Genomic DNA, 27,615 nt, shown 5'->3' on the forward strand with positions numbered 1-27,615 from the left:
ACTGCACTGTATTTAGTAGAAGTGAGTCACTAAGTTCAGCTCACAGAAAATTAGATGGATGAAAATTAGATACCACTTATGGATGGAAGGAGTGTTAAACAATTTGTGAACATGTTTTAAAATCTGTCAGAAAGGCACAGTAGGAACGCAGCCAGGTAGGATATAATAGTGGCTTGACCTGGGATAAGAAGTCTAACAACTCAGATTTGGGAAGGTAATGTTGCTGGGACATGAAGATGAATTGGAAATGAAAGTGAGAGTGAGGGAAGGGCAAAGACTGAATTCTGGTTTGGGAGCTGTTCAGCTGGACAGCTTGTCATGACATCCCCTGAAATAGAGAAGAAGACCATGTTTGATGTGGAAAAATCATAAGTTCAGTCTTGGACGTGTTGTTTACGGTGCTTTTGAGACATCAAAATGGAGATGTCCAATAGGATTCATGTGAGACTTATTTCTGTGGTGATAATGAAACCATCAAGCATGAAAAAGATTGCTTAGGGATCCTACTGAGTGAGGAGAAGAGCAGTAAGGATCATGCTTTGAGCGATGCCATCATCTATAGGGTGTGTGGAGGAGGGTGAGTTTGCAAAGGACTGAGATGGAGGAGGAAATTCAAAAAAGTGTAGAGTGACAGGAGACTTATCAGTTCAGACTGTGTGTGACTGCAAGTAACAGGGATCCAAAATAACAGTGGCTTAAAAAAAGATTTTTTTTTCTCTCGCTTGCACGGAATACCAAAACCCCCATCAGTAACCCCTAGCAACCATTAATCTGTTTTCCATCTCTGTAATCTTGAGATGTTCTATAAATGGTGTCATACAGAATGTGACCTTTGGAGATTGGTCTTTTTCACTCAGCACAATGCCCTTGAGATCCATCCAAGTTATTGTGGATATCCAAAGTTGTTTCCTTTTTATTGACAAGTAGTATTTCATAGTATGGATGTACCACATTTTGTTTAACCATTCACCTACTGTAAAAGATTTTGGTTGTTTCCATGGTTTTAGCTATTACAAATAAAACTGCTATGAACAATCATGTATAGAATTTTATTTCTCTGGGATAAATGCCCAGGACTACAGTTTCTGGGCCATATGGTAAGTGCATGTTTAGTTTTTTTTAAGAAACAACCAAACTATTTTCTAGAGTGGCTATGGCATTTGACATTCCTGTCAGCAATGTATAAGAAATCCAGTTATCCGGGGGCGCCTGGGTGGCGCAGTCGGTTAAGCGTCCGACTTCAGCCAGGTCACGATCTCGCGGTCTGTGAGTTCGAGACCCGCGTCGGGCTCTGGGCTGATGGCTCAGAGCCTGGAGCCTGTTTCTGATTCTGTGTCTCCCTCTGTCTCTGCCCCTCGCCCGTTCATGCTCTGTCTCTCTCTGTCCCAAAAATAAATAAACGTTGAAAAAAAAAATTAAAAAAAAAAAAAAAAAAAAGAAATCCAGTTATCTGCATCCTCCCCAGCATTTGGTATTGTCACTATTTTTTCAACTGTTCTAATAATTGTGCGGTGATATCTCATCATGGTCTTAATTTTCATCCCCCTAATTTCTATAGAGATATTGAACATCTTTTCATGTGATCATATGCCATTTGTATAGCTTCCAGTGAAACACCTCTTCATGTCCTTTATCCATTGCTTGTTTTTTTTCTGTTGATTTTTGAGGGGTTTTCTTTTTTCTTTAACTGAAGTATAGTTGACACTATTTTACATTAGTTTCAGGTATACAACATAGTGATTCGACAAGTTTGTGGGTTTTTTATATATCCTAGTGTGCGTTCTTTGTCAGCTATGTAGTTTGCAAATATTTTCACCCTGTCTGTAGCTTGTTCTTTCGCCCACTTAAAATCCTTTTGCAGAGTAAAAGGTTTTAATTATGATGAAGCCCACTACTTCATTTTTTTTTTTTTCCCTGTATTAAGCTTTTGGGGTAATGTCTAAGAACCTTTCACTAAGCCATATGTCTCAAAGATTTTCTCCTATATTTTCTTCTAAAAGCTTGATAATCTTAGGGGCACCTGGATGAATCAGTCAGTTGAGCATCCAATTCTTGGTATTGGCTCAGGTCATGATCTCACGGTTCGTGGGATCAAATCCTGTGTCAGTATCTACACTGACAGCCCGGAGCCTGCTTGGGCTCACCCTCTCTTTCTCTCTGCCCTGCCCCACTCATTCTCTCTTCCCTCTCTCTCTCAAAATAAAAAATAAACTTGAAAAAAATAAGAGGGGCGCCTGGGTAGCTCGGTCGGTTAAGCGGCCGACTTTGGCTCAGGTCATGATCTCACAGTCCGTGAGTTCGAGCCCCGCGTCAGGCTCTGTGCTGACAGCTCAGAGCCTGGAGCCTGTTTCAGATTCTGTGTCTCTCTCTCTCTCTGACCCTCCCCCGTTCATGCTCTGTCTCTCTCTGTCTCAAAAAAATAAATATTAAAAAAAAATTAAAAAAAAATAAGATAATAAAAGCTTGATAATTTTACATTTTAAATTTAAATCTGTGATCCATTTTGAGTTAAATTTTATATAAGATCATGGATGTACAGTTGCTCCAGCACCGTTCGTTGGAAGGACTATCTTTCCTCCATTGAATTGCTTTTGTATCTTTCTCAAAACCAGCTGGATATATTTCTGTGAGTCCATTGATCTGTCTGTCCCTCTGCCAATATCACACAATCTTAATTACAATAACCACATAATAAGTCTTGAAGTCAGGTCGACTGATTATTCTCACTTTATTCTTCTTTTGAAAAGTTAGCTATTTGTTTTAGCTATTCTAGTTCCTTTGCCTTTCAGTGTAAATTTTAGAATAGTCTTTATGTAGAAAAAATTGTGATTGGATTTTGGTAGGAATTGTGTTACAATTGTATATCAGTTTGTGGAGAATTAACATCTTTACTGTGTTGGGTCTTCCAATCTGTGGGCAGGGTATATATCTCATTACTTATGCTGATCTTTGATTTCTTTTGTCAGTGTTTTATAGTTTTCAGCACACAAGTCCTGTACGTGTTTAGTTAGATTTGCACCTAAGTATTTATTTTTATTTGAGCAAATAGTATTATGTTTTTAATTTCAGGATACACATTTTCATTGCTAGTGTACCGAAATACAGTTGATTTTTGTATGTTGATCTTGTACTCTGTAAACTTGCTGGATTCACTTATTATTTCCAGGAGGGTTTTTTCCCCCCACTGTGGATTTTCTATGAAGACAACAATACCATCTGCAAAAAGAGATCATTTTATTTCTTCCCTTCCAACCTATACATTTTTTATTTCCTTTCAATTGCCTTATTGTACTAGCTAGAATTTGCAGTACTATGATGAATAAGAGGGGTAGGAACCGGCGTTCTTTCCTTGTTCTCAGTCTTGAGGGGAAAGCATTCAATTTTTCACCATTAACCATATTAACTGTAGGCTTTTTGGTAAATGTTCTTTATCAAGTTGAAGAAGTTCCCTTCTCAGTTTTGAGAGTATGTTTCATGAATGGGTGTTGGATTTTGTTGGATTTTTCTACATTAATTGATATGACTTGGTGATTTTTTTTCTTTAGCTTATTAACCTGGTGAATTATATTTAGTGTCTGGATATTGAATGTGCCTTGTATTCCTGCAATAAACCATTTGGTCATGGTAGAAAATTATCTTCATATATTGCTGACTTAGATTTGCTAATATTTGGTTAAGGACTTTTACATCTGTATTCATGAGATATATTGCTTTGTGGTTTCCTTTTTTTTTTTTTAATTTTTTTTTTTTAACGTTTATTTATTTTTGAGACAGAGAAAGACAGAGCATGAACGGGGGAGGGTCAGAGAGAGGGAGACACAGAATCTGAAACAGGCTTCAGGCTCTGAGCTGTCAGCACAGAGCCCGACGCGGGGCTCGAACTCATGGACCGTGAGATCATGACCTGAGCCGAAGTCGGCCGCTTAACCGACTGAGCCACCCAGGTGCCCCTGTGGTTTCCTTTTTTGTACTGTCTTTGTTTTCTGGTATCAGGGTAATACTAGCTTCATAAAATGAATTGAGACATGTTCCTTCCTATTCAATTTTCTGAAATAGATTATGTGGAATTGCTGTTCATTCTTTAAACATTTGGTAGAATTCTCCAATGAAACCATCTGGGACTAGATCTTTCTTTTTCAGGAGTTTTGTTGTTGTTTGTTTATTTTGAGAGAGAGTGAGCATGCGTAGAGAAAGGGAAGGAGAGAGAGAATCCGAGAGAGGCTTTGTGCTCCCAGGATCCCAGAGCAGAACCCAACGTGGGGCTTGAACTCAGGAACAGTGAGATCATGACCTGAGCCCAAATCAAGAGTCAGCCGCTTAACCAACTGAGCCACCCAGGTGCCCCTCAGGACTTTTTAAGTTACAAATTCAATTTCCTTAATAGATACAGTGCTATCCAAATTATTTCATTTGGGTGAATTGTGACAGGCTGTTTTAAGGAATTGCTCCTGGGGTGCCTGGGTGGCGCAGTCGGTTAAGCGTCCGACTTCAGCCAGGTCACGATCTCGCGGTCCGTGAGTTCGAGCCCCGCGTCGGGCTCTGGGCTGATGGCTCGGAGCCTGGAGCCTGCTTCGGATTCTGTGTCTCCCTCTGTCTCTGCCCCTCCCCCGTTCATGCTCTGTCTCTCTCTGTCCCAAAAATAATTAAAAAAAAAAAAAAGTTAAGGAATTGCTCCATTTCATCAAGGTTGTAAAATTTATGTGTGTAGCTTTGTTCATAGTATTCTCTCATCTTTTTGATCATGGTCTTTAATAACATCACCTATTTCATCTTGTCCAGAAGCAGAAGTCGTCTCCTTGGCATTTCGAAGGTGCAGTCCCCAAATTTTGCCTAAGTTGTATGTTCCCGTCTCCCTGTTTCCCTTCAGTCTTTCTGGCTGATCCTTACCTGATGGGTCTTCTGACTGGGGGTTATATCAGACTCTCTTTACCACATTCCTCCTGATCACACTTACCCTCACAAGTCCCGTTTCTCTCTGTATGCTGACCTCTACCTTCAAGCTAGACTAGAACCCCAAGTTCTAAGACCTGTGTCTCCATGTCCACCCTGCATTGCCTCCTTGAATGTGTCACAGGCACATTAAATACAACCCATCCAAACACTGAGCTCATCATCCTCTCCCTAGACCTGCTGCCCCTCCAGAATGGAGGACCCCTGTCGCCATAATGGCACTGCCATTTACCAGCCAGAAACCTAGGAGTTGGCCTGAGACCTTCTTCCGCCTTCACTTCCACTTCCTGTCATCATCAAGAGCTGTCTGTTCTACCTTCTAAACATGTCTGGATTCTCACGGTCTCTGCCACACACCAAGCCACCTGCCCCACTGCACTCATTTGCCTTGGAGGAGTGGCCAGAGCAAAAGTTCTCAAATGCAAGTCTAACCCTGTGTGTGACATGTCCCGTGTGCTTAGATAAGGCTCAGACTCCTTCGTGGGACGAGTAAAGCCCTTGATGATCTGGTCCTTGATTAAGTCTTGGGCATCTTGCCCAGACCACTTAATATGTCTTCATATGCCAGAGGCCTACAGAGCCGGATTGTAACTGCCTGTGTAATTAAAACACCTCTACACGAGAATGCCTGTTCTCTGATGCTGGAGGTTATGCCTCCCGCTATCCTGCCCTAGGCCCAGCACAATGCGTGTGAAGACAGGGCTGCTTGAGAATGGCAGTAAAGGACTGCACATGGGGTCAAAAATGCTGGTTCCACTACTCACACTCCTGTGTCACCTTGAGCAAAACACTTCCGCCTCGGGTTTCCCATATGTAAAATGGGTGCAATCATCCCTCCTCTTCTCTGTGATATGTCAGAATCAGAAGACAAAAGTATTCGTTGTTGTGAACCAGCACGCCATCATTTGGTCTCCTCCACCACACTTTGCCCAACAATCAGAACGGTGCCTGGCCTAGAAGCAGGGCCCGACGCAGGTGAGGCCAGCGAGGCGCCTAGGGCACAAAATTTCAGGAAGCCCTCCCTGTCGTTTTCGTGCAGTTGCAGGGCGCGCTGACCAGGAGTGTCCGCCCGGGGTGGGGGGAGGGGGAGCGGAACGGAGGCGGTCGGCCTCACCTGCGTCGGGACCTGCCCAGACGCCTGAAGGAACCCGTGAAAGACAACCTGCCCTCTAGCGCTAGGCCCGCCCCCTCCGTGGCTTGGCTTCCGGGTCGGAATGAGGCGCCCTTCTATTGGCTGTTGTTCTCTGGCGTCACTAGGCAGCGCCCGCTTGTGCAAAAGTCTTACTTAGTGAAGCAGCCTGGCGTGTTGTCCCCGCAGTTCCCCGCCGGTCGCTGTTTCCGAAACGCGCTGCAGGTGTCTAGGCGCCCGCTGACCTCGGCCCCTAGCTCGGTGAGCCCTAGCCCGACAGCTCAGGGAGCCCGGCAAGACCTGCCGCCGCGGCCAGGTAGGTTGGGGTGGGGGGCGGGCCGGTCTCAGCCTCCCTCCAGGTCTCCCGCTGGGGTCAGGACTGGACCGGGCCCCCCCATCCCTCTGACCACACGGGTGGGGTGGGCCGTCGTGAATGCCCGCTGAGTGCCAGGGACCAAGCTGGGGGACTGGTTCAGGGTGCCGAGCGAGTGGGTGGCGGGACAGGGCCCGCGGCTCTCAGGCTGTGATGCTTGTGCTGTTTCTGCCTCGAATCTCTGCCTCTTTGCTTAAGGACACTTTTCCAGGGTTGAACTGAGCTCGTGCCCTGTTGCATCGTGATTACCGCAGAAGCACGGGGGCCACTTTCTAACTGGTACTTTGGCAGATGATTTCTTTACGCCTCAGTGTCCCCTTTTGTAAAATGGGACCTTGTGCCTGAGGGGATTGCTGTAGGGTGGAATGAGAGCCTGAATATGCCTGTCATGTGGGAAGGTCATAGTCAGTGGGGCCTGGGGTTATCTTGGAGAGCAGATGACCAGCCTTATTCCTGAAGCAGCAGCCAGAATGTGACCCAAGTTTTCCCTGGTGGATAGCAGACAGGGTGTCCATGGGGCTCTAGGAGATCTGTTGGAGATCTAACCCCCACCCATCTCTAGGACACGTTAGCCCAAGCTAAGAATTTCAGTGTCACCTGGACTTGGATTCAAGTCCCAGCTATTTTCTCTCCCTGGGAACTTGGGAAAACCCCTTCATCTTACTAAGCCTTCGTTTTTTCATTTGTAAAATGGGGCTAACAGTACCTATCTTCCATAACTGTCAAGAGAATTAAATCAGATATTATAGGTAAAGCACTTAACACCTGGCATTCAGCAGGAGCGGTTACTATTTTTTCAGTGTGTGGAGATCTGAGTGCATGCATTTTGGCTTGAACACATTTTTGACAGTAGCATGGTTGTATAAGACAGGAGGGCAGAAGTTTCAAAGCTCCTTGTTTTCTGGCCAAACTTATTGGCCATGACAGTAGTCAGATCAGTGACCTGGGTCTAATGAATCTTTAACTGAAGGTGGCAAATTGAGTCATCAGGGTGAGGACCAGGAGTCTGGGTCCACCTCCACATGACTGAGCATAAAGGGCTACTTTTTTTTTCTTTTTTTTTTTTTAACGTTTATTTATTTTTGAGACAGAGACAGAGCATGAACGGGGGAGGGTCAGAGAGAGGGAGACACAGAATCCGAAACAGGCTCCAGGCTCTGAGCTGTCAGCACAGAGCCCGACGCGGGGCTCGAACTCATGGACCGCGAGATCATGACCTGAGCCGAAGTCGGGCGCTTAACCGACCGAGCCACCCAGGCGCCCCTAAAGGGCTGCTTTTTAAAGCAAGGGCCCATGCAGGGCAGAGACTGTTTGGAATGAAGGCCAGACTTAGATTAAAAACAAAACAGGAGAATGGGGTTTGCCTCTGAGTAAAGCCTGGAACTCAAAACAGGACCTGAGCCCTGTTGATACCTTCTAAGTGATTTGAGAAAGGAAGACATAGCCATATTGACAATCACCAAGCTTTCCCAAGTAGTGAAAAGTCAAGCCCCTGCTTCTGGCATTTGTTCATTCAACAGAGAGCAGTGTAGAGCCTTCTGTGTGCCAGTCACAATGCTATGAAAAAGCAGTGAAAAGGACAGATGTAGTCTTAGAACCCAGAGAGGAGACAGCCCAATGATGCCTGTCAGGCTTTGACCCTGCCCTTTGTCTGCAGTCTCTTCCCTCAGGTAGCCTGTACTTCAGCAGGAGAAACTAAATAATTACTGTCTGGAGAGGCTCATGGGAGTTGCTTCTAGAAGGCTGGGATAGCCTAGTAGGGGGTTTAGCTTGGTAATGTGAGCAGTGGAAAGCATTTTCACTAGGAGGTTAATAGGATCAAACTGGCATTTAAAAATTTGCCTATGACAGCTGTGAAGCCAGTTTTACCAGTGGTCACTTGCCCATGCTGTGCCCCACTCTTAACTAATTTCTAGTCCTGCTTATTTTAAGGCCAGCCCAGCTCAGCTCAGTATCACTTCAAGAAACTAGACAAAGACAGGACCCTTGGTCTTTACAACAGTGGTCCCAATTGCTGGATCTTACTTACAACGTCATTGTTAATATCCTGACAGCAGGACGGCAGGACTGAATGTGTCTGATCTATACTGTTTGTCCAGTGCCTCAGAGATGTGCCAGGTACAGTGTAAACCTCTAGAAAGCACTGGTTGAAGGAACACTGGAATCCCTCCTATCTAGATTAGTGCCTGGCATGAAGTAGTCACTCTTCTAGAAATGCTTCATTACATGCATTGAATTGAGGAAAAAAAAACAGTCACCTTATAAAATGTAACAGTGAAATAACTAATAAATGCAGACTACTTCTAGGAATGGCTGGTGGGCAAAAGGGCTTGGGCTGCAGCTCAGGGAACTTTGTGGATCTTGATGGTGGTTTTAGCTCCCTCTGTCCCCTAGGACCTAATTTTTTCTTCACAGGTTCTGATGCTGGTCTCTTGTAGAAGGTTGCTCACAGCTTTGCTGCAGGCTCAGAAGTGGCCCTTTCAACCCTCCAGAAATATGAGACTGGTGCAGTTCCAGGCACCCCACCTGATGGGACCTCACCTGGGCCTGGAATCAGGGAATGGCGGGGGGGTCATTAACCTCAACGCCTTTGACCCCACACTGCCCAAGACAATGATGGAGTTCCTGGAGCAGGGAGAGGCCACTCTCTCGGTGGCAAGAAGGTAAATCAACAGGCAGCATAGCCCTACAATGGCTGTCCTGCTACCCTCTTTCTCGTTCCACCCATTCCTGCCCTGGGAAACAACCAGCTAGTAACTTTTTTGCAAGTGAGCAGGGTAACTCTACCTTTCCTTTCTCACCTGTTCTCTTAGTGAAGAGTCTTAGAAATCTTGTATGACAACATCCTCGGGCCCAGGGATGGTGATTAACTATCCCAAAGCCACACATGTGGTAGTGGAGCCAAAACTGCTTCATCACACTTGCCTTCCCCAGGGTATTAAGTTCCTGGCTGCCTGAGGAGTCTGGGACCTAGGAGGGGGGAGGGAGAGGAGGGAAGGTCTGGACTCTTGGCTCCTTGAAGGAGAGAGGACTGCAAAGAGGTGTTCTTAAAGATAGTTCTTGGGTTGGGGCTAGATTAGGTAGGGACTTCCCCAAAGCCAGGATCCGTGTGGAATCTGATGAAATTCATTGAGAACCACTTTGAGTTATTATTTTTACATATTAAACCGGCAAAATACAGACGTTTGGCAGCACACAGCGTTGGTGACGGTATGCTTCCTATACTGTCACAGTCTTGCAAGATTAGAAACTACAGGGGCGCCTGGGTGGCTCAGTGGGTTAAGCGTCCGACTTCGGCTGAGGTCGTGATCTCACAGTTTGTGAGTTGGAGCCCCACGTCGGGCTCTGTGCTGACAGCTCAGAGCCTGGAGCTTCCTTTGGATTCTGTGTCTCCCTCTCCCTCTGCCCCTCCCTTGCTTACACTCTGTCTCTCTTTCTCTCTCCCTCTCAAAAAATAAATAATAAAACATTTTAAAAATTTTAAAAAAGAAAGAAACTACTTCTGTATCCCTCATCAGGTAATTGGGTGTATCTGTATTGTGCAGGTATATACAGCCATATGAAAAAAGAGGGGAAAGTATATACTGTTATGGAGAGATCTCCAAAAATATGTATTTATTTATTTTTGAGTTTGAGAGAGAGTGCACATGCATGCATGCATGCAAACAGTAGAGGGGCAGAGAGAGAGAGAGAGAGACAGAATCCCAAGCAGGCTCTGCACTGTCAGTACAGAGCCCAACGTGGGGCTTGAACTCATGAATCGTGAGATCATGACCTAAGCTGAAATCAAGACTTGGACGCTTAACTGAGCAACCCAGGTGCCCCTAAAAAATACATGTATTTTTAAAAATGTATTTGGTGTCATTTGCCTAAAAAAAAGACGGGAGGAGCAGAGTATACATAGAGTAGCCGTGAAGAGCTACACAGGACACAGTAGCTGTGTCCAAGGTTGGAGCAGGGTGACTAGGAGAAGGGGAGAAGAGAGGCCTTTCCATTCTTCCCATTTGCACCTTTTGAATTCCTTACATGACGTGTATTACCTAATAGGGGAAAGGAAATCAACATAGATAAAAATAAAGTGTTCTGATACCAAGGGACAATAGCTGGGTTTGATTTCCACATTGATTGTGATGGTTTATAGATCTAGAAGTATATAATTTGAAGTTTGTTTATTTGAGAGATTATGCCCAAGAGCAAGGGAGGGGCAGAGAAAGGGAGAGAGAGAATCTCAAGCAGGCTCCAGTTGTGAGTGTGGAGCCCATTGCAGGGCTCGAACTCAAGAACCATGAGGTCATGACCTGAGCTGAAAAAGAGTTGGACGGATGACCATCTGAGCCACCCAGGCGCCCCTTTAAAGAGCAAAACTTGTGGCTGCTGCAGTACCTGCCCAGCTCGCCCAAGGGTTGCTGGCCTGCTCCCAATCAGTCCCTCTCTTCTGCTCTTGTCTCTGCAGAGCTCTGGCTGCCCAGTTGCCAGTCCTACCACGGTCAGAGGTGACCTTTCTGGCCCCTGTCACACGGCCAGACAAGGTGGTGTGTGTGGGAATGAATTATGTGGACCACTGCAAAGAGCAGAACGTTCCTGTGCCCAAGGAGCCCATCATCTTCAGCAAGTTCGCCAGTTCCATCGTGGGGCCCTACGACGAGGTCATCCTCCCACCCGAGAGCCAGGTCAGTGCTTCCTTCCTCACTGCCCTCCCCAGTCACCAGGGCCCAGCGCATGGGTGCTCAGCACTCAGGATGCCTAAAGAAGCTGCCTGTTGCTTAGTGTATTAAGCAGATACTACTGGGGACTATACAGTGGAAGGCTGGTCTCAGGAGAAAAAGGAATTAACATATCTTTTACTGATTACAAAAATAGTGCACCTTAATTGTAGAAAAATAATAAAATTTAGCATGCATCTTCTAAGAGTAAGCAGTGTCCTGCATGACCATAATAGCCACTATCACCACTAAGAAAATTAACATAATACCCATTATATGGTCCAATTGGGAATATTCTCAATTGCCTCCAAAGAGGATTTCTAATTTGGGTACGGTTTTATTTTTTGTTGAACCAGGGTTAGTCAAGGCCACACACTGTACTTGGCTATGTCTCTTTAGTGCTTTTAATCTAAACAGGGATCCACAGACTTTCTCAGAGGGCCAGTGAGCAAATAATAGACTCTGAATGCTATAGAGTGTCTGTTGCAACAACTCAGCTTTGCCACTGTCATGGAAAAGCAGCCGTGGCTGATACATAAATGAGTGAATATGGCTGTGTTCCAGGAAAACTTTATAAAAGCAGGCAGTGAACTGGATCCGGCCTGTGGGCCATAGTTTGGTGATTTCTGATAGCAAACAGTCCCCCTGCCATTTTCTAGCTTTCATGACACTGATTTTTTGAAGAATCCTGACAAGTTCTCTTAGCATATCCCGCACTCTGGATTTGTCGGTTTCCTCATGATTAGATTTAAATGTTTTTGTCAAGGATTTTACATAGTTCATTTGGACTGCTGTAACAGAATATCACAGACTGGGTGGCTTATAAACAACGAATTTCTCACAGTTCTGGAGGCTGGGAAGTCCAGGATCAAGGTGCTGATACATTTGGTGCTTGGTTCATGGACTGCTGTCTTTTTGCAGTTTCCTCACATGGTAGAAGGGCAAGAATCTCTTTTATAAGGGCACTAACCCTGTTCATGATATGAATGCAGTCTGTACCAACAGATGTGCATCACACCCCATTGAGAGGCCGTTTGATCACTTGGTTTCCTTGATGTTCACGATCTCTTCGTTGGAAAGGTGCATTTCACTATGGTAATTAAGCAGTCTATAGGGTAGTAATTTGAGAACCTGTGACTATTTTTTTTTTTTTTTCCAACGTTTATTTGTTTTTGGGACAGAGAGAGACAGAGCATGAACGGGGGAGGGGCAGAGAGAGAGGGAGACACAGAATCGGAAACAGGCTCCAGGCTCTGAGCCATCAGCCCAGAACCTGACGCGGGGCTCGAACTCACGGACCGCGAGATCGTGACCTGGCTGAAGTCGGACGCTTAACCGACTGCGCCACCCAGGCGCCCCGAGAACCTGTGACTATTCTTATTGCCACATAGCTTTTCATTCAGGGATCCTCACCTGAATCCATCATTGTATGTATTAGGGGTTAGAAAAAGGTGATTTTTCTGTCATGCCACCTTCTACTCTTATTAGCTGGCATCCTGTGAAGAAAAGCTGCCTCCCTTTTTATGCTCCTGTCCCTAGCAGGGTGTATTTCTGATTTTTATTTTTACCCAGTATGTTGTAATCTATCACTAACATTCTTTTTTGATATTCAAATGCTCTCTCTCAATTTGGCCAGTGGGGGGCTCCAAGTTGGCCCCATCCCTGTCACTTTTTGAGTACTTCCCTTGCTTTCTGGCCAAGATATTCCAGGCTTATCTTGTATTCTGTCTCAGACCTGGAATTTGCCATTTCCCCTAAGAAACCTAGTTCTGTCTAGTGGGAAGCAATCCTAGAGACCAAGATCAGGTGTCGGGGTGCTCAGATCAACTGGTTGTTACCATTAGAACGAGCAACCAGTGTGAAAGGCTAGGTTGTATCTGTTTTATAGTTGTACTTTGCAGATTATGGGAAAGGCTGAGCATGTTTTCCTTTTTCTGTGGCCATGCCCATTTCTTTTCATTTAAATGAGTTAATACCTGAAAGCATATAGAATGCTATTGGCGTGCAGTAGGGCTAGCTGTTATTACTTGGTATTCACCCTTTTTTGAATCAAGAGCAAGTGCATCAAGTCACTTGTAAATTCAGTGCCCAGACTCCTCTTGCCTTCTGCAGTCACAGTGGAGAGCTGTGCCTGCATGGAGTGGTATTACCTGCCAGTGCTCGAGGATTATGGGTCTACAAGCCACACTTCCCCCTCCTTCACTACATCTGGCTCATGGTGAACACAGATGTGGGCCCACAGCCACTCCCCACTGTTAGAGACCCAGGGCCTGAGGCAGGGTGGTGCATACCCCTCAGCATGGGAATGGAGCCAGGCAGCCCACTGCTGCTTTCTTTACAGGAGGTGGACTGGGAGGTGGAGCTGGCTGTGATCATTGGAAGGAAAGGCAAGCACATCAAGGTACGGTGGAAGAGGAGTTGCCAGTGGTCTGTGTTGGGAAATGGTTGACAACTACCTGCTCCCAGCCTTATTCCTTGCCCATCTTTGGCTAGTTCTGGCTACTAACATGGGATAAAGGCTTTGTCATGGGGGTTGGTGTCACCGTGATGATCTAACTTCCAATCTGGCCAAATCCCCTGTCCCCTAAAGGCCACAGATGCCATGGCTCACGTAGCCGGCTTCACTGTGGCTCATGATGTAAGTGCTCGTGACTGGCAAATGAGACGCAATGGAAAGCAGTGGCTGCTGGGAAAAACCTTTGACACCTTCTGCCCCCTGGGCCCTGCCTTGGTGACCAAGGACAGTATAGCAGGTAGGTCTTGAGATAACCCATGTGGTGACTCTTCCTGCTCTTGCATGGATGCATCAGAGTAAATGAAAAGCAGCACTCAGGAAGTTGGGAGGATGGAGTTGCCTTTTGCTGACTCCTTAGAGAGCAAGTCAGCCTAGGCCACGAGTTTCACAGGCGTCCTTCATGTCCCTCACTGCAGAGGTAGGACTTCCTCTAGCTGCCACTATCCAGGAGCATCTTTAAGTTGGAAAGAACCAAAAGTTAGGTGTTGAGCATCAGAAAGTGGCTGTCAAAAGCCTGTACACCTTTTCCACAGTAAGGAAGATCAGGACCTCTGCAGCCAGTGTTAACAGGGCAGCACTGGTTATAAGCAGCAAGGGCAGAGTGAACAAGAGGAAAGCCCGTGATTAGGAGGGCAGCCATCTAGGTGGGGGTGTGTCCATGCGGTCCAGCTTTACACCACCTGATGTAGCCAGCCATCAGTGAAGTGAAACTGTTCCAGCTGCTCTAAGGAGTGTGTGTACGGCAAAAAAATAAAAGTGCTTATTAGGGCACTAGTACAGGTAAGCTGTCCCCTGCCGTCAGATGCAGGAGGCTTCAGTGCCCCTGCCTATACAGATACCAAGTCACTTCTGTATCTGCAGTTGTCAGCCTCTGCTGTGGACAGATGGCCATTTAAGGCAAAAACAGCCATTTTTTCTCTCCCAACTGAGGGTCTGGGACAGGCCCTCCTAAACTCACCCAGGCAGATACTCTGCTAGGTGGTAGACGCAAGAAGACCAGCAGACAGGCCTTTCATTTGGGAAGTCACAAAGCCTCCCTCTGCATTTGCTTTGAGTAAAGGGAGGGGTTTGAGAGAAAACAAGAACCCCAGCGAGGTGCTTTTGCATTTTTCAGATCCACACAACTTAAAGATCTGCTGCCGAGTCAATGGGGAAGTGGTCCAGAGCAGCAACACCAACCAGATGGTGTTTAAGACAGAAGAGCTGATAGCCTGGGTCTCCCAGTAAGTGGGATGGGGCCCTACCTCACACACCCACCTGAGGTTGAGCTGAGCCTTCTAATCTTGGCTGTGGCCATCTCAGCCCCTGGTCTCACCTGTCCCATTTGCCCCAGGTTCGTGACTCTTTACCCAGGGGATGTCATCCTGACTGGGACGCCCCCAGGTGTTGGTGTATTCAGGAAGCCTCCAGTCTTTCTCAAGGTAGGTTGACTGAAAGGAGGAAAGGGCACACACACCCAGAATCCCTGGCAGCCTTGAGAAATCCAGGCCTCGGAGACCAAAGGGCTGATGTCCTCATGGCCTGCTGTTGCAGAAGGGTGATGAAGTTCAGTGTGAAATCGAAGAACTAGGCGTCATCATCAACAAGGTGGTGTGATGGGTCTTACCACAAGCCCTGGACTTAAGAGGTGGGAGCATCCACTGCCGTCCATCACAGGGAGCAGCCCAGTGTCAGCTGCTTCAAGCTGCCTCTTGCGGGTGGAGGGAGAAGGATGGAGCCCTCCTCGTCAATAAAATTCTCAGCCCAAAGCAGCAGCTTGGCCTCGGCTACAGTTTATCGTCTTTTAGGGCTTCAGGGAACAAGATAGAGCATTCTTACAGGGAAGAAGATACCCCAAAAAAGACACTGGCCTTGGGAAAAGTCCAGTCCCATCGCTTAACACACCAAAGGATGGAGAATGCAAGAGAGTCGACAAGGGACAATGAAACAAGAAAAGGTTTTATATACAGTTCGGGTAAGGGTGTACAGCCTCCCTTCCAGTCTTCTGGCTCCAGCGCATGGCTATGATCTGGGGCTGAGAATCTCAGCAGGCACTCCATCCCACAGTTCTAGCTACAAATGAACTGCCGGATGAACTGTTCCAGCTTCTCCTGATTTTCCCAGCTGGTGAACGCAGGGGACAGGTAGAGCATGGGGCCTGCAGGGCTGGGCGTCTGTTGCAGCACCTGGACCATAGAGAAGGGCTGTGAGCGCCCACCCGGGAGGCTGTGCCCATCCCTCGGCAAACTGCCGTGAGACCTGGGGACCACTGGGCCTTAGTGTTTGAGTGCATGTGCTGCCTCTTAAGCCCCCCAGGGGTAGGAGAGTGGTTTAGGAGACCAAGGCGGCCAGGAAAACCATCCTACCTTTTCCAACTACTGTCACCATACCTATTCTTCCCAGAGCAACTCTCTCAGGGTGTAGGGGTGGGAGGCAGGAGGATGGTCAAACTGGCCCCTCTTACCCCCAGGTCTCTGAAGGTCCAAATAGCACTGATGGCAAGCTTTGGGTCTGCGCACTCTGGAAGGAAGAGAGAAGTGAAGGCTATAGGGAGTGGCAGGGAACCACTGGGAATAGGCTTCTCTTGTGTTGAGAAGGAACTAACCAAAAAGATAGAGCTCAGACTAGATGTGAAGACCCTCTCTGTATCCTGCAGCCCTCCTTCCTGGAGTTGGGGTTTTCACTGACCAGCAGGGGGCAGCAGCCACCGGCAAACCCTCCCCTGCCTTCAGGGAGTCTGGGCTGGCTGCTTCGGACTCACCAAAGAACCCTTCCTCCTGGGCAGTGGCCTGCAAGAACTGGAACAGCTGCTCAGCGTAGCCCGACTCTGTGGGAGAGAAAAACCTAGGCCTGGGGCCCCTGCACAGCCTCTGCCCTGAGCTCTCCCCCCTCCCTCTGGAGAGCCAGGAAGTGTGGGCCTCACCTGTATCAGGCAGCTGTCCCTGGTGGAGGAAGGTGGCAGCCTGCGCAAAGGCCTGGAGCAGCGGGCTGAGCAGGCGGCAGAGGAAGAGGAAGAAGTCAGGGCAGCGTGACTGCTGACTGAGCTGGAGGGGACAGACCAGAATGAGGGCAGTTCCCACTGCCTGCCTGCCCCCTCCTTCCACTGTGGCTTCTCCCAACTTACCCTGAAGAACCGGCCCTCAGCCTCCTCGAAGTCATCACTGTCACTATCAGTAAAGTCTCCACTTGGCTTCCACAGCAGCTTTGCGCTTAAACGCTGCCGCCCTGTGTCACAGGCTGGCCTGGAGCCTGGGGTCTGGGGGCCATGGGAGTTATTGGTCCCTAACAGGTTCAGCCTTGAGCCTCCCACTTCCCCAGACCAAGTACACAGTAGACCAGGCACATGGAGGTGAAACCAGAAAAGGAGACCCAAGAGGACACCCAGGACCACACTAGACCGTGACACCTGCTGAGCCAACTTGCAGGGTGAAAGGAAGTGAGCACTGACTCAAGAACCACAGTTCTGTGGACAAGAAATGGGGGGGGGGGGCAAACAGGAGGTATGCACAGAACCTCAGAGGTACAGCTGTCCAGTCCTGTCATGATAGGGAAGATGTGGCAAATCCAGGGCAAAGAAGAGCAGAGGCGGGACCCAGGCCTCCCTGTCTGCCAGGCCAGGGATATGTCCACCCCCATAGCACACTAGGGCAGAGGAAGAGCCTGGGGCAGCTGTCACTCTGGGTGGGAGCAGGCAGCCAGGCCCCAGTCAGGCTTTGCCTCCGCTCCGCCTACCTCCTCGGCAACCAGGAGCCCACACTGGATGAGACGGTCCAGCACTTCCTGACAGTAGCAGTAGGAAGACTGACAGGGCTGAGGAGAAAAAGCACCCATATGGCCTCAAGAGAACCAGGAAATGGGCAGGAGCCCGGCCAGAGCAGGGCCAGAGACCTCCTGCCGTAGGCGGATTTAAGGGGTTGGACTGGGCAGGCTTGGGCCCCGGACCTCTTCCGACAACCACGTGGGGGAGGCTGACGGGACAGGGCTGACCTGTAACAGCAGCAGGTCCTGTGGTAGCAAGTGCAGCAGCAGCAGGATCTGGCGGTACAGCTCGTTCTGGCTCAGCAGCTCGATGCCCTGTAGCTCCCAGGGTCCCTCAGGCGGCACCCTGCCTGCCAACAGCCCCCGGACAGCACAGGCTTGGAGAGGAGAGGGCCGCGAATGAAGAAGGAAGCCACTCCCTCACCCCTACACCCGTCCCACCCAGCCCAGGCCCCGGGGACGCACCACCCACAGCCTCACTCAGGAAGGCAGGCAGCAGCTCAGCACTCAGATGTGCCAGGTGTGTGAGGCCGCGACCCAGCCGAGGAACTACGAGCAAGTCCCCCTGATGGACGCGGAGGAGGGTCACATGTGCCTGTAGCAGGCTCAGCGTGTGCTGCACAAGGCACCGCAACTGCCCTGAGAAGCCCACGTCAAAGCCACGCAGTAGCGTCTCCTCGGTCAGCCAGGAGAACTCCCCCAGGAGCTGTGACAGGAACACACCCTGCGGGGGGGGGGGGGGGGACGGTACAGGAGCTGAGCAGGAGGGCCACACCCCCTCCCCCAGCCCAGCCCCTACTACTCTGTCCCCTACCTTCTGGTGCTTGAAGAGCAGCAGTGTCGCCATGATGGCTGTGCTCATCACTGCCGAGCTCATCACGCTGGCTGGGGCCGCGGTGGGAGAGGAGTGGGAATGCTGATCGGGGCCTGAGGCCCAGCAGCCTACTCCTTCCATCACCCAGCAAGTCTTCCTAGTCAAGAACCCTCCTCCCCCAACCCGTAGCAGCGGCCACACACCCCCACACAACTCCACCACAGGCAAGGGGAGAGAAGGCCTGGTCCCTGAGTGCCACCCTTTCCTGTGGAGAACCAACATTTATCAAATACATGCTGAGAGCTCAGGGACCGTCCCTGCCTCACAAGCCTACTCAACCCATAGTCTTTGCCACAGAGAAGGCACTCAAGAAGGGTAGTAAAGAGAATTCGGTTAACCTAGTGTCTGCTTTAGAGGGTGCTCTTAAGTCCCTTATATGCGTAACTCTGTGCAGCTGACATCACCCTCATTTACAGCTAAGGTAAAGTGATGAGCCCAAGGCAGGGCCAGGTATGGCCTTGGGTACATGGCTCATCCAGCCATCTGCCCCCTGCACAGTGCATCCTCCATGGCTTAGCCGGCCTGTGTGCACTCCTTTAGTGGCTCCCTCCTGTTCTCCCTGGCTCCCCAGAGCCAAGAAAGCTTCCACTCCTCTTCACATGTCCCAAGTGGGCCACACAGGAGTGGGCATCAGGTGCAGAAACCCGTTTGGAATGGAGGGTCCCAATGACTGGCTGAACCAGCAGAGACACTACTCAGGAGCCTCCCCTGAAAGGCCCAGATCCCCTCACCATTCAGGACATGACGGCTCAGCCTCCTGACCAGGAGCTGGTCCTCTTCCTTGAGCGCCAGAAGGGGCCCAGTTGCTGGAGTCCACTCCTGCTCCTTCTCCGTGTCTGGGACAGTAGTGCTGGGATAGAGACACAGATCACAGGATAAAGGGACCAAACCTAAAAACAGTTGTGGGGAAACCAACCTTCCTCAAAGGTAAGGATATTTCCCCATCCCCACTCCCAAGGCAACAGGTGGCTCATGTAACTCTAGCCCCTTCCAGGCCTATCTGCCATGTCCCGCAGTCAGGTTATAGGCAAGGAGGGAGGCCTGGGACTGTTCTAGATGACCCAGGGATAACTGGCGAAGGAAGGCTGGAGGAGACGGTGATGTGTCTGTGGGTACGGGGGAAAGGGGTGCCAGCTTACAAGCTGGATTGGCAGGGCTACCAGCCTTGCCCGAGACCCACACACGCCCATGCCCCTACCATTGGCCCAGCACGATGGGCTGCAGCAGCTGCTCCAGGGTCTGCCTGCTGCCCCAGCAGCTTCTAGCGTTGATGGTGTATTCCTGCTCAGGACAAGGCTCTTAGGTGGCCTACCCTGGCCCACCAGGAAACCTGCACATAGCCCACCTGAGGCAGGCAAGGCTATCCCTGCAGAGGGCTTTGAGGGCCAGGCTGCCAGAAGCCACGGGACAGACCCCAGGTACTCCCAGCCTTACCCAACAGGCTGCATACCTGTAGGGAGAAGGGCTGGGCCAGGTGAACACGGACACAGACTGGGCGGCTGCGGCCCCAGCCTCGCAGGATCCGCAGGACAGCCAGAGCGCCTGTCCACAACCCCAGTGGGGCCGAGGCCTGCAGGGAGGGAGGGGTTGAGTGAACAAATTTCCTGGGGTCACTGTTTTCTGCTCTGCTTTATCTTGGGCCCGAACTGGTACATGACCATGACCTCTTCAAGCTTATTTTCTCAACCATGAAACAGGAGAAATCCCTCTAACTGGGTCTTGTGAGGATGAAATGACTCGGTAACTATAAGGGCCTTGGCAAGTGCCACAGGATGATGACTGAAGAAGTCCTTTGAATTCTCCCCTTAACCCTAGCCCTAAAGGGAACTGGCCACAGGACACAATAATGTGTATCTTCTCATGGGGTACCTGGGTGGCTTAGTCGGTTAAGCATCCGACTTCGGTTCAGGTCATGATTCCATAGCTCATGGGCTTGAGCCCTGCATCAGGCTCTGTGCTGACAGCTCAGAGTCCGGAGCCTGCTTTGGATTCCATTGTGTCCCTCTCTCTCTCTGACCCTCCCCTGCTGCTTGCACTATCTGTCTCTCGAAAATAAATTAAAAAAAATTTTAAAAACCAAAACAATGTGTATCTTCTCTAGAGATGGTACCCATCTGGGGTCCCCAGGGGCAGGAGGGTCTCACGTGGTATGCATCACAGGGTGCATCTGGAACCAGATCATAGGTGATGGCCACTGGCACCAGCATAGCATCTGGGACAACGCCCACCTGGACAGCCTCCACCACCAGTCCCAGCCAGGTTTGGCCCAGGGCTGACAGCCGAGGCCCCAGGACCCCAGGAGGCTCTTCCAGGAATATAAGCAAGGGCTGCTTGCTGACCAACAGCTGCTCTATAGCCTGGAAGAGAATTAGGGGAGGCAGATATCAAGGCCAGCGCAGCAACAAGTCCCTGTACTCTGGGCTGGCCCCACTGGAACCACTGGGGGCACTTACGGCATGGACCACGGCCCTTGCAAGGACTCCCTCAGAGCTGTCCAAGGTGAGGTTGGCCTCTGGGGGCAGGAAAAGGCCCCCAAGCTTCTTTAGCAGAGCTCTGTGGGGCACAAGGCAAAGCTTGATGAGAGAAGGGGCTCAGGAGATGGGACCAAGGCAGGATAAGCTAGTGAGAGCTTTGGCCCACCACGGCCAGCCTGGATCCTGCCTGAATATCCTGAAGCCAGGCATGGCCTTAGGGCTAACCCTCCATCTGAGCCCCACTGGCGGAGATGGCAGACTTGGGAACAGAGAGACAATGAAGAAGGCTTCTGGGCAGCTGCAACACCCCCATACACATCCCCACACACCCCTGCCCTGGGCTGGGGACTTCTGCCTTGTATGTCTAGGGGCACAAAGCTTTTACCTGAGGGTGGGAGAGCAGGTGCGGGGGTCCCAAGCCACACGGAGCACACCCAGGCCTTGGGAAAGCAGCACAAAGGGCAGCAGGATCCCATCCAGGAGGGACTTGTGGGTAGAGAGGAGGACAAGCGGCAAGCCCTGCTTGGGGACAGCCAGAGAGAAGTGCCAATCTGCCCCCACCCTGAAGATGCAGGAAGCTGAAACCCAGCACCTCCGGACCCAGGGCAGCCCCAGAGGGAGGGAGGGTTCAGCTGAGCAGTTCTTCCTCTGAGCACATTTCCCAAAAGTAGAGGAGCTCTGTCAACAACTTTTAAGGTAATGCACTGACATAATGGTTAAGACCATGATGAAAAGACGTTAGAGGAAGCCCCATGGGAGCAAGACCGTGAGACACGAAGAGAAGGTCGTCAAAGAGCAGTGGATTTTTCCCACCAGCTGATGGGGCTGGTCCCAACTTGGGGCTTGGCTAGCCTCTGCTCCTCTGTTCCCGCCATCCCCATCCCAATGGAGGGCGGGCCTTACCGCCTGGGCGGCCTGGTGGACCATCTTCATCTGGCCCTTGTGGAGCTGCACGTTCAGGAAGACACATTTCAGGAACCGCAGCAGCGCCCAGCTGAATAGCCTGGAGAGGGACAGCCAGTCTGAGGTTGTGTCTGGGCCCCACAGGCCCTCAGAACGCTGCCCAGCACTTCTCTAAGGCAAGTACTATTACTGTCCCCACTTTATGGAAGAAGGAAGTGAGCCTTGAGGAGGTTACAGAAGCTGAACAGTAGAGAAAGCCAAGTGGTGGTGCAGAGGCTGGAAGGCAGGCCTGACACCAAACTCCACGCCTGTGAGGTGCTGTTACTTTCCCAAGACTCCATGGTGCAACTGCCTCAAATCAGCTTCAGGGCATCTCCTGCCTCCACTTACCCCAAAGGAAATTAGAGTACCAAGACCCTCTCTAGGCATAACCTAGCCTGGTCTTTGAAAACTGCTGGGAAAGGTGAAATATAAAGGAAGGAGTTAGTGATACAAAAAAGGGGAGAACTGAAAGGGCCAAGTCCCTGAGGCAGCATTCCCCAGAGGCCCAGTGGGGGGACTGGTGGGGAACAAGGACAGAAGCGTAGATGCAAGCAGCACAGAGACGTGGTGGACAGGCAGCATGCCCTCATCCAGTGGCTTCTATTTCTCTATGAAGCAGAAGATGGGGGCATCAGCTGACAGTGGGTAAACCTGAGGAGCAGTCTGGATCAGTCTGGGCGAATGCTATGTGCCTCTTTGAGAATCTCATAAAGGAAACAGAAAAGGCAGGTACAGAAAAGGCAGGTAGCTGAGTCCAAACAGAACCAAGTGACTCCTTCACCAGGACATTATCATCATGAATTCCAATGCTCTGGAACTGAAGCAAGTCTAGGAGGGAAAAAAAGACAAGAGAGGGGCTGATGACTGGTATAAAGATGGTCAGGTCAAGGGACTAGAAGTCTCAGCAAAGCCAAACAACTGTCACATGGAAGGCTGGTCAAAGTTACTGACAACCTCTACTTCCTGTCCTAACCAAGCAGTTGACCACTGAGCACTTTCAAGACAGCTAAGCACCACGCACAGCCCTGTGCCTTCTTTCCCTCGGTGACTCATTCATCTCTCAGCTTTAAACATCATCCGTATGCTAAAGCTTTGCAAATCTATGCTCCTGGCCCCAATCTCTTCTGAGCTCCAGACTAAGCAACTACCTCTTCAGTGTCTCCAACAAGTCAGGTATCTGAAACTCTTTATGTCCAAAACATCCTTTGTGGGCCAAACTCACTCCTCCCCAAGCCTGCCCCCTCCATCCACAACACCAGGTGCTCTGCCAAAAACCTGGCTCTCCCGTGACTGAGATCTCTTCCCCTCATTGCCCCCACCCTCAATCCATCAGGGAGACCTGTTAATTTCACACTGGTCTCTCAATCCATTTTTCCAACCCCTATTGTCACCACCCCATGCCCCATGGATGGCACCTCACCTGGACTAACAAAGCTTCCCAAACAGTCTTCTGTTCTCTACTCTTGATTCCAATTAATCTTGTCAGTTCCTGCCTAAAACCTTTCCATTGGTTTTCACTGCACTTAAAAATCAAATTCAAACGACTTGAATGGCCCTGCATATCTTGTCCCTTCTCTCAATTTCGTCTCCAACAGCTCTCTCTCTCCCTCACTCACCAGCTTCCAACCCCATCAGCTTCTTGAGCAAACCTGGCCCTTTCCTATGGCCACAGCTCATGCTATTCCCTCCAGGACTGTTCCCTCCATCCTTGCCCCCTCGACGTTGGCTCCTTTCCCCTTTTTGTCCCTGGCTTACAAGTCTCTTTCTCCCCTGCAGGTATTCTCAATCCTAGCCCTTGTTTTGTCCTTGCAGCCATGTGTTACTCTGTCCCAAGCGTCCCTCCACTCTCCGGGAACAGTGCCCTGCATCTCAAAAGAGCTCAGACCTGTGTTACAGGAGTGTGGGAGAGAGCATGGGAGCCTGTAAGATGGAGGAAACCAGCCACCTCACCTCCTCCACAGGAACCTGATCTGGGGAGAGAAAGAAGAACAGAAAAGGAGCTGAAGTCTGGACTACAACCAAGGCTTCCTGGGGTGACCCCCAACCCCCTATCCTCAGGACAGAGAGACAACGCCAGGCCAGCAATGGTAAGAACCTGGGCTGGAAGCTGACTCAGGTCAAAGCCTCACCCCATACCTGACTGGCCCCACCAAGGAGCCAGCTGTCCTCAAAAGGTCTCACAGCGTCTTCAGGCATTCCCTCGGGCTCTCTGGTAAACACACCATCCAACTTCCCGGGAGGGGAGTCTAGTCTTTCCCCAAACTTAACCAACACTCACTTTCCAGAAGGGCAGAGGCCCCAGCCCAGAAAAGAATGCCCCTCAGCACAGAGTTACCTGAGTAGGAAGGGGCAGGGTGGAGCCTGGATATGGCCCAGGATGCGCTGTACCTCTTTCTTCACAAGGCCTGACACCTGGCCTTCTCCAGCCCCTCCTGGGTCCCTCCCTGAGATGACATTCTGCACCCTGTGGTGTGAGGAGGAGTGGTGTTAGGCTGGGGCAAGACTAAGATCTCTCAGGTAACTTCCCTCAGCACCACAGCATCCCGACGAGCACAGATTCCAGTATTTATCCTACATCTTTAAGGAAGGGTGCCAGGCAAAGCTAATGCTCTAGAAGCCAGCCCTCTCAACCACCCCTACCTAGAGCATTTGTCATCCCTTCAAGGGTCTCAGAAGTGCCATCCAGACCCCAGTCCATGCCTCCTCACCCAGTTCTTTCCATGATCTTCTCTGGGGCGTCCCGACAAGGTGGTATGTGTTGCTCCAGTGACCACAGAAAACAGCAGAGCCTCCGAACCAGCCAGCCCCGAAACCTGAGCACAGCCCCCAGAGCAGGGGGAAGATGTTTCAGAGGGCCCACGCTGCACTAGGGTCTACAGAGCATGCTCCATCAGAAAGGGATCACACCTGAGTCCCACGGCCTGAGAACACCTGAGCTTGGCTTATCATGGAGCAGGAAGAAGCAGCACCTGCCCCTCTGTGCCCCCATCCCTCCCCTCTCCCTGCTGAGTGGGGTACGGGTTTAGGGCCTGACACACTGTGGGCAATCCATAAATGCTCACAGAACAATCTGCGGGAGAGTTCCAAGCTGCCTCTCCCCACCTGCGGGTATGGAACAGAGGACGGGGGCCCTTCTTTTTCCACCAAAGGGAAAAATAATGACACCACAAAGCAGGGCCCCAGCAGCCCTGCACCCAAGGGCCCTGCCCACCACCCTCCACCCATCCCCCAGCTCTGACTACCTGGTGTTCTCCTCCTTCACCAGAATCACGTTGCAGAAGCCTAGATCCATTATGCTTCTGTGAAAGAGGGACTCCTGCACGAGAGGGGCCAGGGACAGCATGTCCTTGGGGGTCGGGGGGGCCTTCACAAACCAACAAAGGAAAGCTCCTGCTCTATCTTCTATAGTCTCTGCCTGATGAACTATTGAGTATACCAGGAGACAATTACACCACAGCATTTCATTTCTCATCTGGAGACTTCCTCAGGAAGAAGAGTTCCATGGTCAAAACAGAAGTGTTGCACTCTCTACAGAATCAGCCTCTTAGAGCGTAGCATATAAAGTCTCTGAGAAGTTCTCTTATCAACATCAGAGAACATGTAGCCTGGATCTCTGCCAGGACCCTGGGGCTCATCAGCACCAGCACATGGCATGGACACAAGGTCTTCAAGCATGTGTTGCATGTTATGTGACTTTAGTGTCCCCAGAACAGTAAGACTCACGCAGGCATGGCCAGACCCCAGCCCTCTGGCCACACCCTAGCTCCTCTCTCTGCACTTCTCCACCCAACTCTCCCAGGCCTGGAAGCCAGCCCCAGGCTGACAATACAACCAACACGGGTGCATCCATCCCCTGGAGAGAAGAGCAGAGGCATGGGCAGGAGAGGGCTGAACTCAGAAAGACATAAAGGAAGCTGCTTCCCAAAGCCATGGCTCTCACAGTCAAGTTTCCCCAAGCTTCCTGGATGGGGCCCAGCCCCAACATCACTCACCCAGCTCTTAGGAGTGCAGGTCTGGCAGCAGCGACCCACAAAGGGGCGATATTTCCCCAGGAATGGGGTAACAGCCTCCAGTTTCATCCCAAAGCCTGAGGACCACAAGCTGGTCTGGAAAAGGGCCACAGGAAGAAATGAGAGGTCTCAAAGTCCTTAGCAGGGGGAAGGAAGTTCCAGAAGTGAGGGGACATGGGAGGGGAGGGGAGAGGACAGAGGGTACTGGGGGAATGGGAAGGGCCACACTACCTCCCGGCTGTTCTGGGTGTTCCTCTGCTTGGTCTGGAGTCTGGCTTCCAACATGGTATCCATTGGGGGCCTATAAAATCTGGGAACTAGCCACTTCTGCGCCTCTCTCTCCCCCCACAGGAACCTTACCTGGGGAGAGGAAGAAGGATGGAGGGGAAACTGTAGTTTGGGCCACAACCAGAAGTTCCTGGAGTGACTCTTCCTCAGCCCCCACCTCCAGAACGGACGGACAATACCTGGGCCAGGAGGAGTGAGAAGCTGGGATGGAAGATGGAGGGAGACTGGCTCAGATCAAAGCCCCACCCTATACCTGACAAGTCCTACAAAGGAAGCCAGCTGGCCTCAAAAGATACCACAACGTCCAGATCAGGGGCTCCCTCAGGCTAACATGAAAGGGATCGGCTGCCTTGCCATCAACGGCCACCCTGCCATCTCATAGTACAGACAGGGGTGACAATGGAAACTGAGACCCCTTCTGTGCACAGGGAAAGAAGACTGGATTGGCAGGAAGGAGGCATCCGACTGCTAAAGAGGAACAGGACCATCATCACAAGGCTACCAGGTCCTGCTCAGCTGCTCTTCCCTTTGCACCAGAAGACAGAAATTTATCCATCCAATCATGGGTACTAGGTGGGGGACAGTTGGGGGCCAGAACACAGACCTGTTCCCAAAGAATGCTCATCTGGTTGGGAGCAAGACAGACTTTTCCATAGTGGATCCCCTCGTAATAGTACTCTCCACAAACGCTCCCACCTGGTATCTCCTCAGCACCCTCTTTCCCACCATAATACTCCCCTGAACTAACAAACATCTTTCTTCCCCAAAACGACTCTGAACTCCTCCGGGCCTAGAAACTGGACGCTCAAAACCCCTCTGACTAGATTTCTCACAATGTCACTGATGGGTAGGCTGATCCAATTATTTATGTTACCCCACCACACAATGAACAAAATAACCATGTGGAAGCGCCTTCTCCCTTCCCTGTCATCCCACCAAATTCTGTCCATGGCTCTCCATCCTTGATGCCTCTGGATCACCCTCTAATTTTTGCCTCTGTTCATTGATTCCCCCAGCCCAAGCTTGCTGGGCAAGAAGCCTCCTGCAGGGCCAAGGTTTCATTTCCCCACATCTGAAAGTCTCCTGGGGGCAACAGCTGCACAGAGGAGGGACCCAGGAAGTGCTGGATGGCAGACTGGAAATTCCTCTCCCAGAATTCCCCTGGGTCTCTCCTCTTCCCACTTAGCACAGTTTAGAACCAGGAAGCCAAGAGGCAGGAGGATGGAAATTCCTTCAGTGCACAAGCTCTGGTAGACTCATTCCAAATGTACTTCCTACTTTGAAAAACGTTCTCACAGCCCCATTCACAGACACTTGGCACAGGGAGCTCCCAAGCCAAGGCTGCAATGTGAGGAGTTCTGCCTACTCTGCAAGGAGGATGTCTTCTCCCCAGCCTCAGACCACCCCCATTCTTAAAATCTAGCCCCATTAGATCCGTGCCAACCCTAAAGGGGCAGCGTAAAACACAGGCAAGGGGTAACTCCCATTCACCCCGAGTCAACTACTCAGCTCATAAGATCCAGAGGTCAGTTCTGGGGTAGATCTTTCTAGTGCTCAAGTCCCCAAAATAGGGGCTTCTGTCACTCTGTAGCTCCTGCCTGGACATCTACAGCAGG

General features: G+C 50.3%; 2 protein-coding genes across 5 annotated transcripts; one reads left to right on the top strand and one right to left on the bottom strand.

Moving 5' to 3' along the window:
* The first annotated feature begins 6,202 nt into the window (after positions 1-6,202).
* Positions 6,203-15,424, top strand: FAHD2A (fumarylacetoacetate hydrolase domain containing 2A). 4 transcript variants are annotated; one of them, XM_030311186.1, is made up of 8 exons: positions 6,224-6,395; positions 8,847-9,115; positions 10,906-11,122; positions 13,497-13,556; positions 13,746-13,908; positions 14,785-14,893; positions 15,004-15,091; positions 15,204-15,424. In XM_030311186.1, exons 2-8 carry the CDS (start codon positions 8,874-8,876, stop codon positions 15,264-15,266), a joined length of 942 nt encoding a protein of 313 aa, XP_030167046.1. In that variant the 5' UTR covers positions 6,224-6,395; positions 8,847-8,873; the 3' UTR covers positions 15,267-15,424. The 4 variants fall into 4 exon arrangements, with proteins under 4 accessions (XP_032448583.1, XP_030167046.1, XP_030167045.1 ...); XM_030311185.1 differs by having other exon boundaries at positions 8,868-9,115; XM_030311187.1 differs by having other exon boundaries at positions 6,225-6,395; positions 8,891-9,115.
* A 168-nt stretch (positions 15,425-15,592) lies between these two features.
* On the bottom strand, positions 15,593-26,041 carry GPAT2 (glycerol-3-phosphate acyltransferase 2, mitochondrial). The gene is made up of 20 exons (XM_032592693.1): positions 25,943-26,041; positions 25,694-25,807; positions 24,944-25,017; positions 24,410-24,514; positions 24,037-24,165; positions 21,660-21,759; positions 21,142-21,275; positions 20,736-20,835; positions 20,427-20,639; positions 19,733-19,852; positions 19,481-19,563; positions 19,014-19,132; positions 18,223-18,293; positions 17,874-18,132; positions 17,637-17,785; positions 17,382-17,459; positions 16,573-16,905; positions 16,411-16,476; positions 16,114-16,169; positions 15,593-15,835 (listed from the first exon to the last, which is right to left on the bottom strand). The coding sequence occupies exons 1-20, from the start codon at positions 26,003-26,005 to the stop codon at positions 15,694-15,696; spliced, it is 2,508 nt and encodes an 835-aa protein (XP_032448584.1). The 5' UTR covers positions 26,006-26,041; the 3' UTR covers positions 15,593-15,693.
* Between the last annotated feature and the right edge of the window lie 1,574 nt (positions 26,042-27,615).

This window comes from Lynx canadensis, chromosome A3 (assembly GCF_007474595.2).
Source record: "Lynx canadensis isolate LIC74 chromosome A3, mLynCan4.pri.v2, whole genome shotgun sequence".
NCBI classification, from domain to species: Eukaryota; Metazoa; Chordata; class Mammalia; order Carnivora; family Felidae; genus Lynx; species Lynx canadensis.

Coding starts and splice junctions, on each gene's coding strand:
- FAHD2A (XM_032592692.1), top strand. CDS start 8,874: ATGCTGGTCTCTTGTAGAAGGTTGCTCACAGCTTTGCTGCAGGCTCAG. Junction 9,116..10,905: donor ACTCTCTCGGTGGCAAGAAG/GTAAATCAACAG, acceptor TTGTCTCTGCAG/AGCTCTGGCTGCCCAGTTGC. Junction 15,092..15,203: donor AGCCTCCAGTCTTTCTCAAG/GTAGGTTGACTG, acceptor CTGCTGTTGCAG/AAGGGTGATGAAGTTCAGTG.
- GPAT2 (XM_032592693.1), bottom strand. CDS start 26,005: ATGGATACCATGTTGGAAGCCAGACTCCAGACCAAGCAGAGGAACACC. Junction 17,460..17,636: donor AGGACCTGCTGCTGTTACAG/GTCAGCCCTGTC, acceptor TTTTCTCCTCAG/CCCTGTCAGTCTTCCTACTG. Junction 16,477..16,572: donor GGGACAGCTGCCTGATACAG/GTGAGGCCCACA, acceptor TCTCTCCCACAG/AGTCGGGCTACGCTGAGCAG.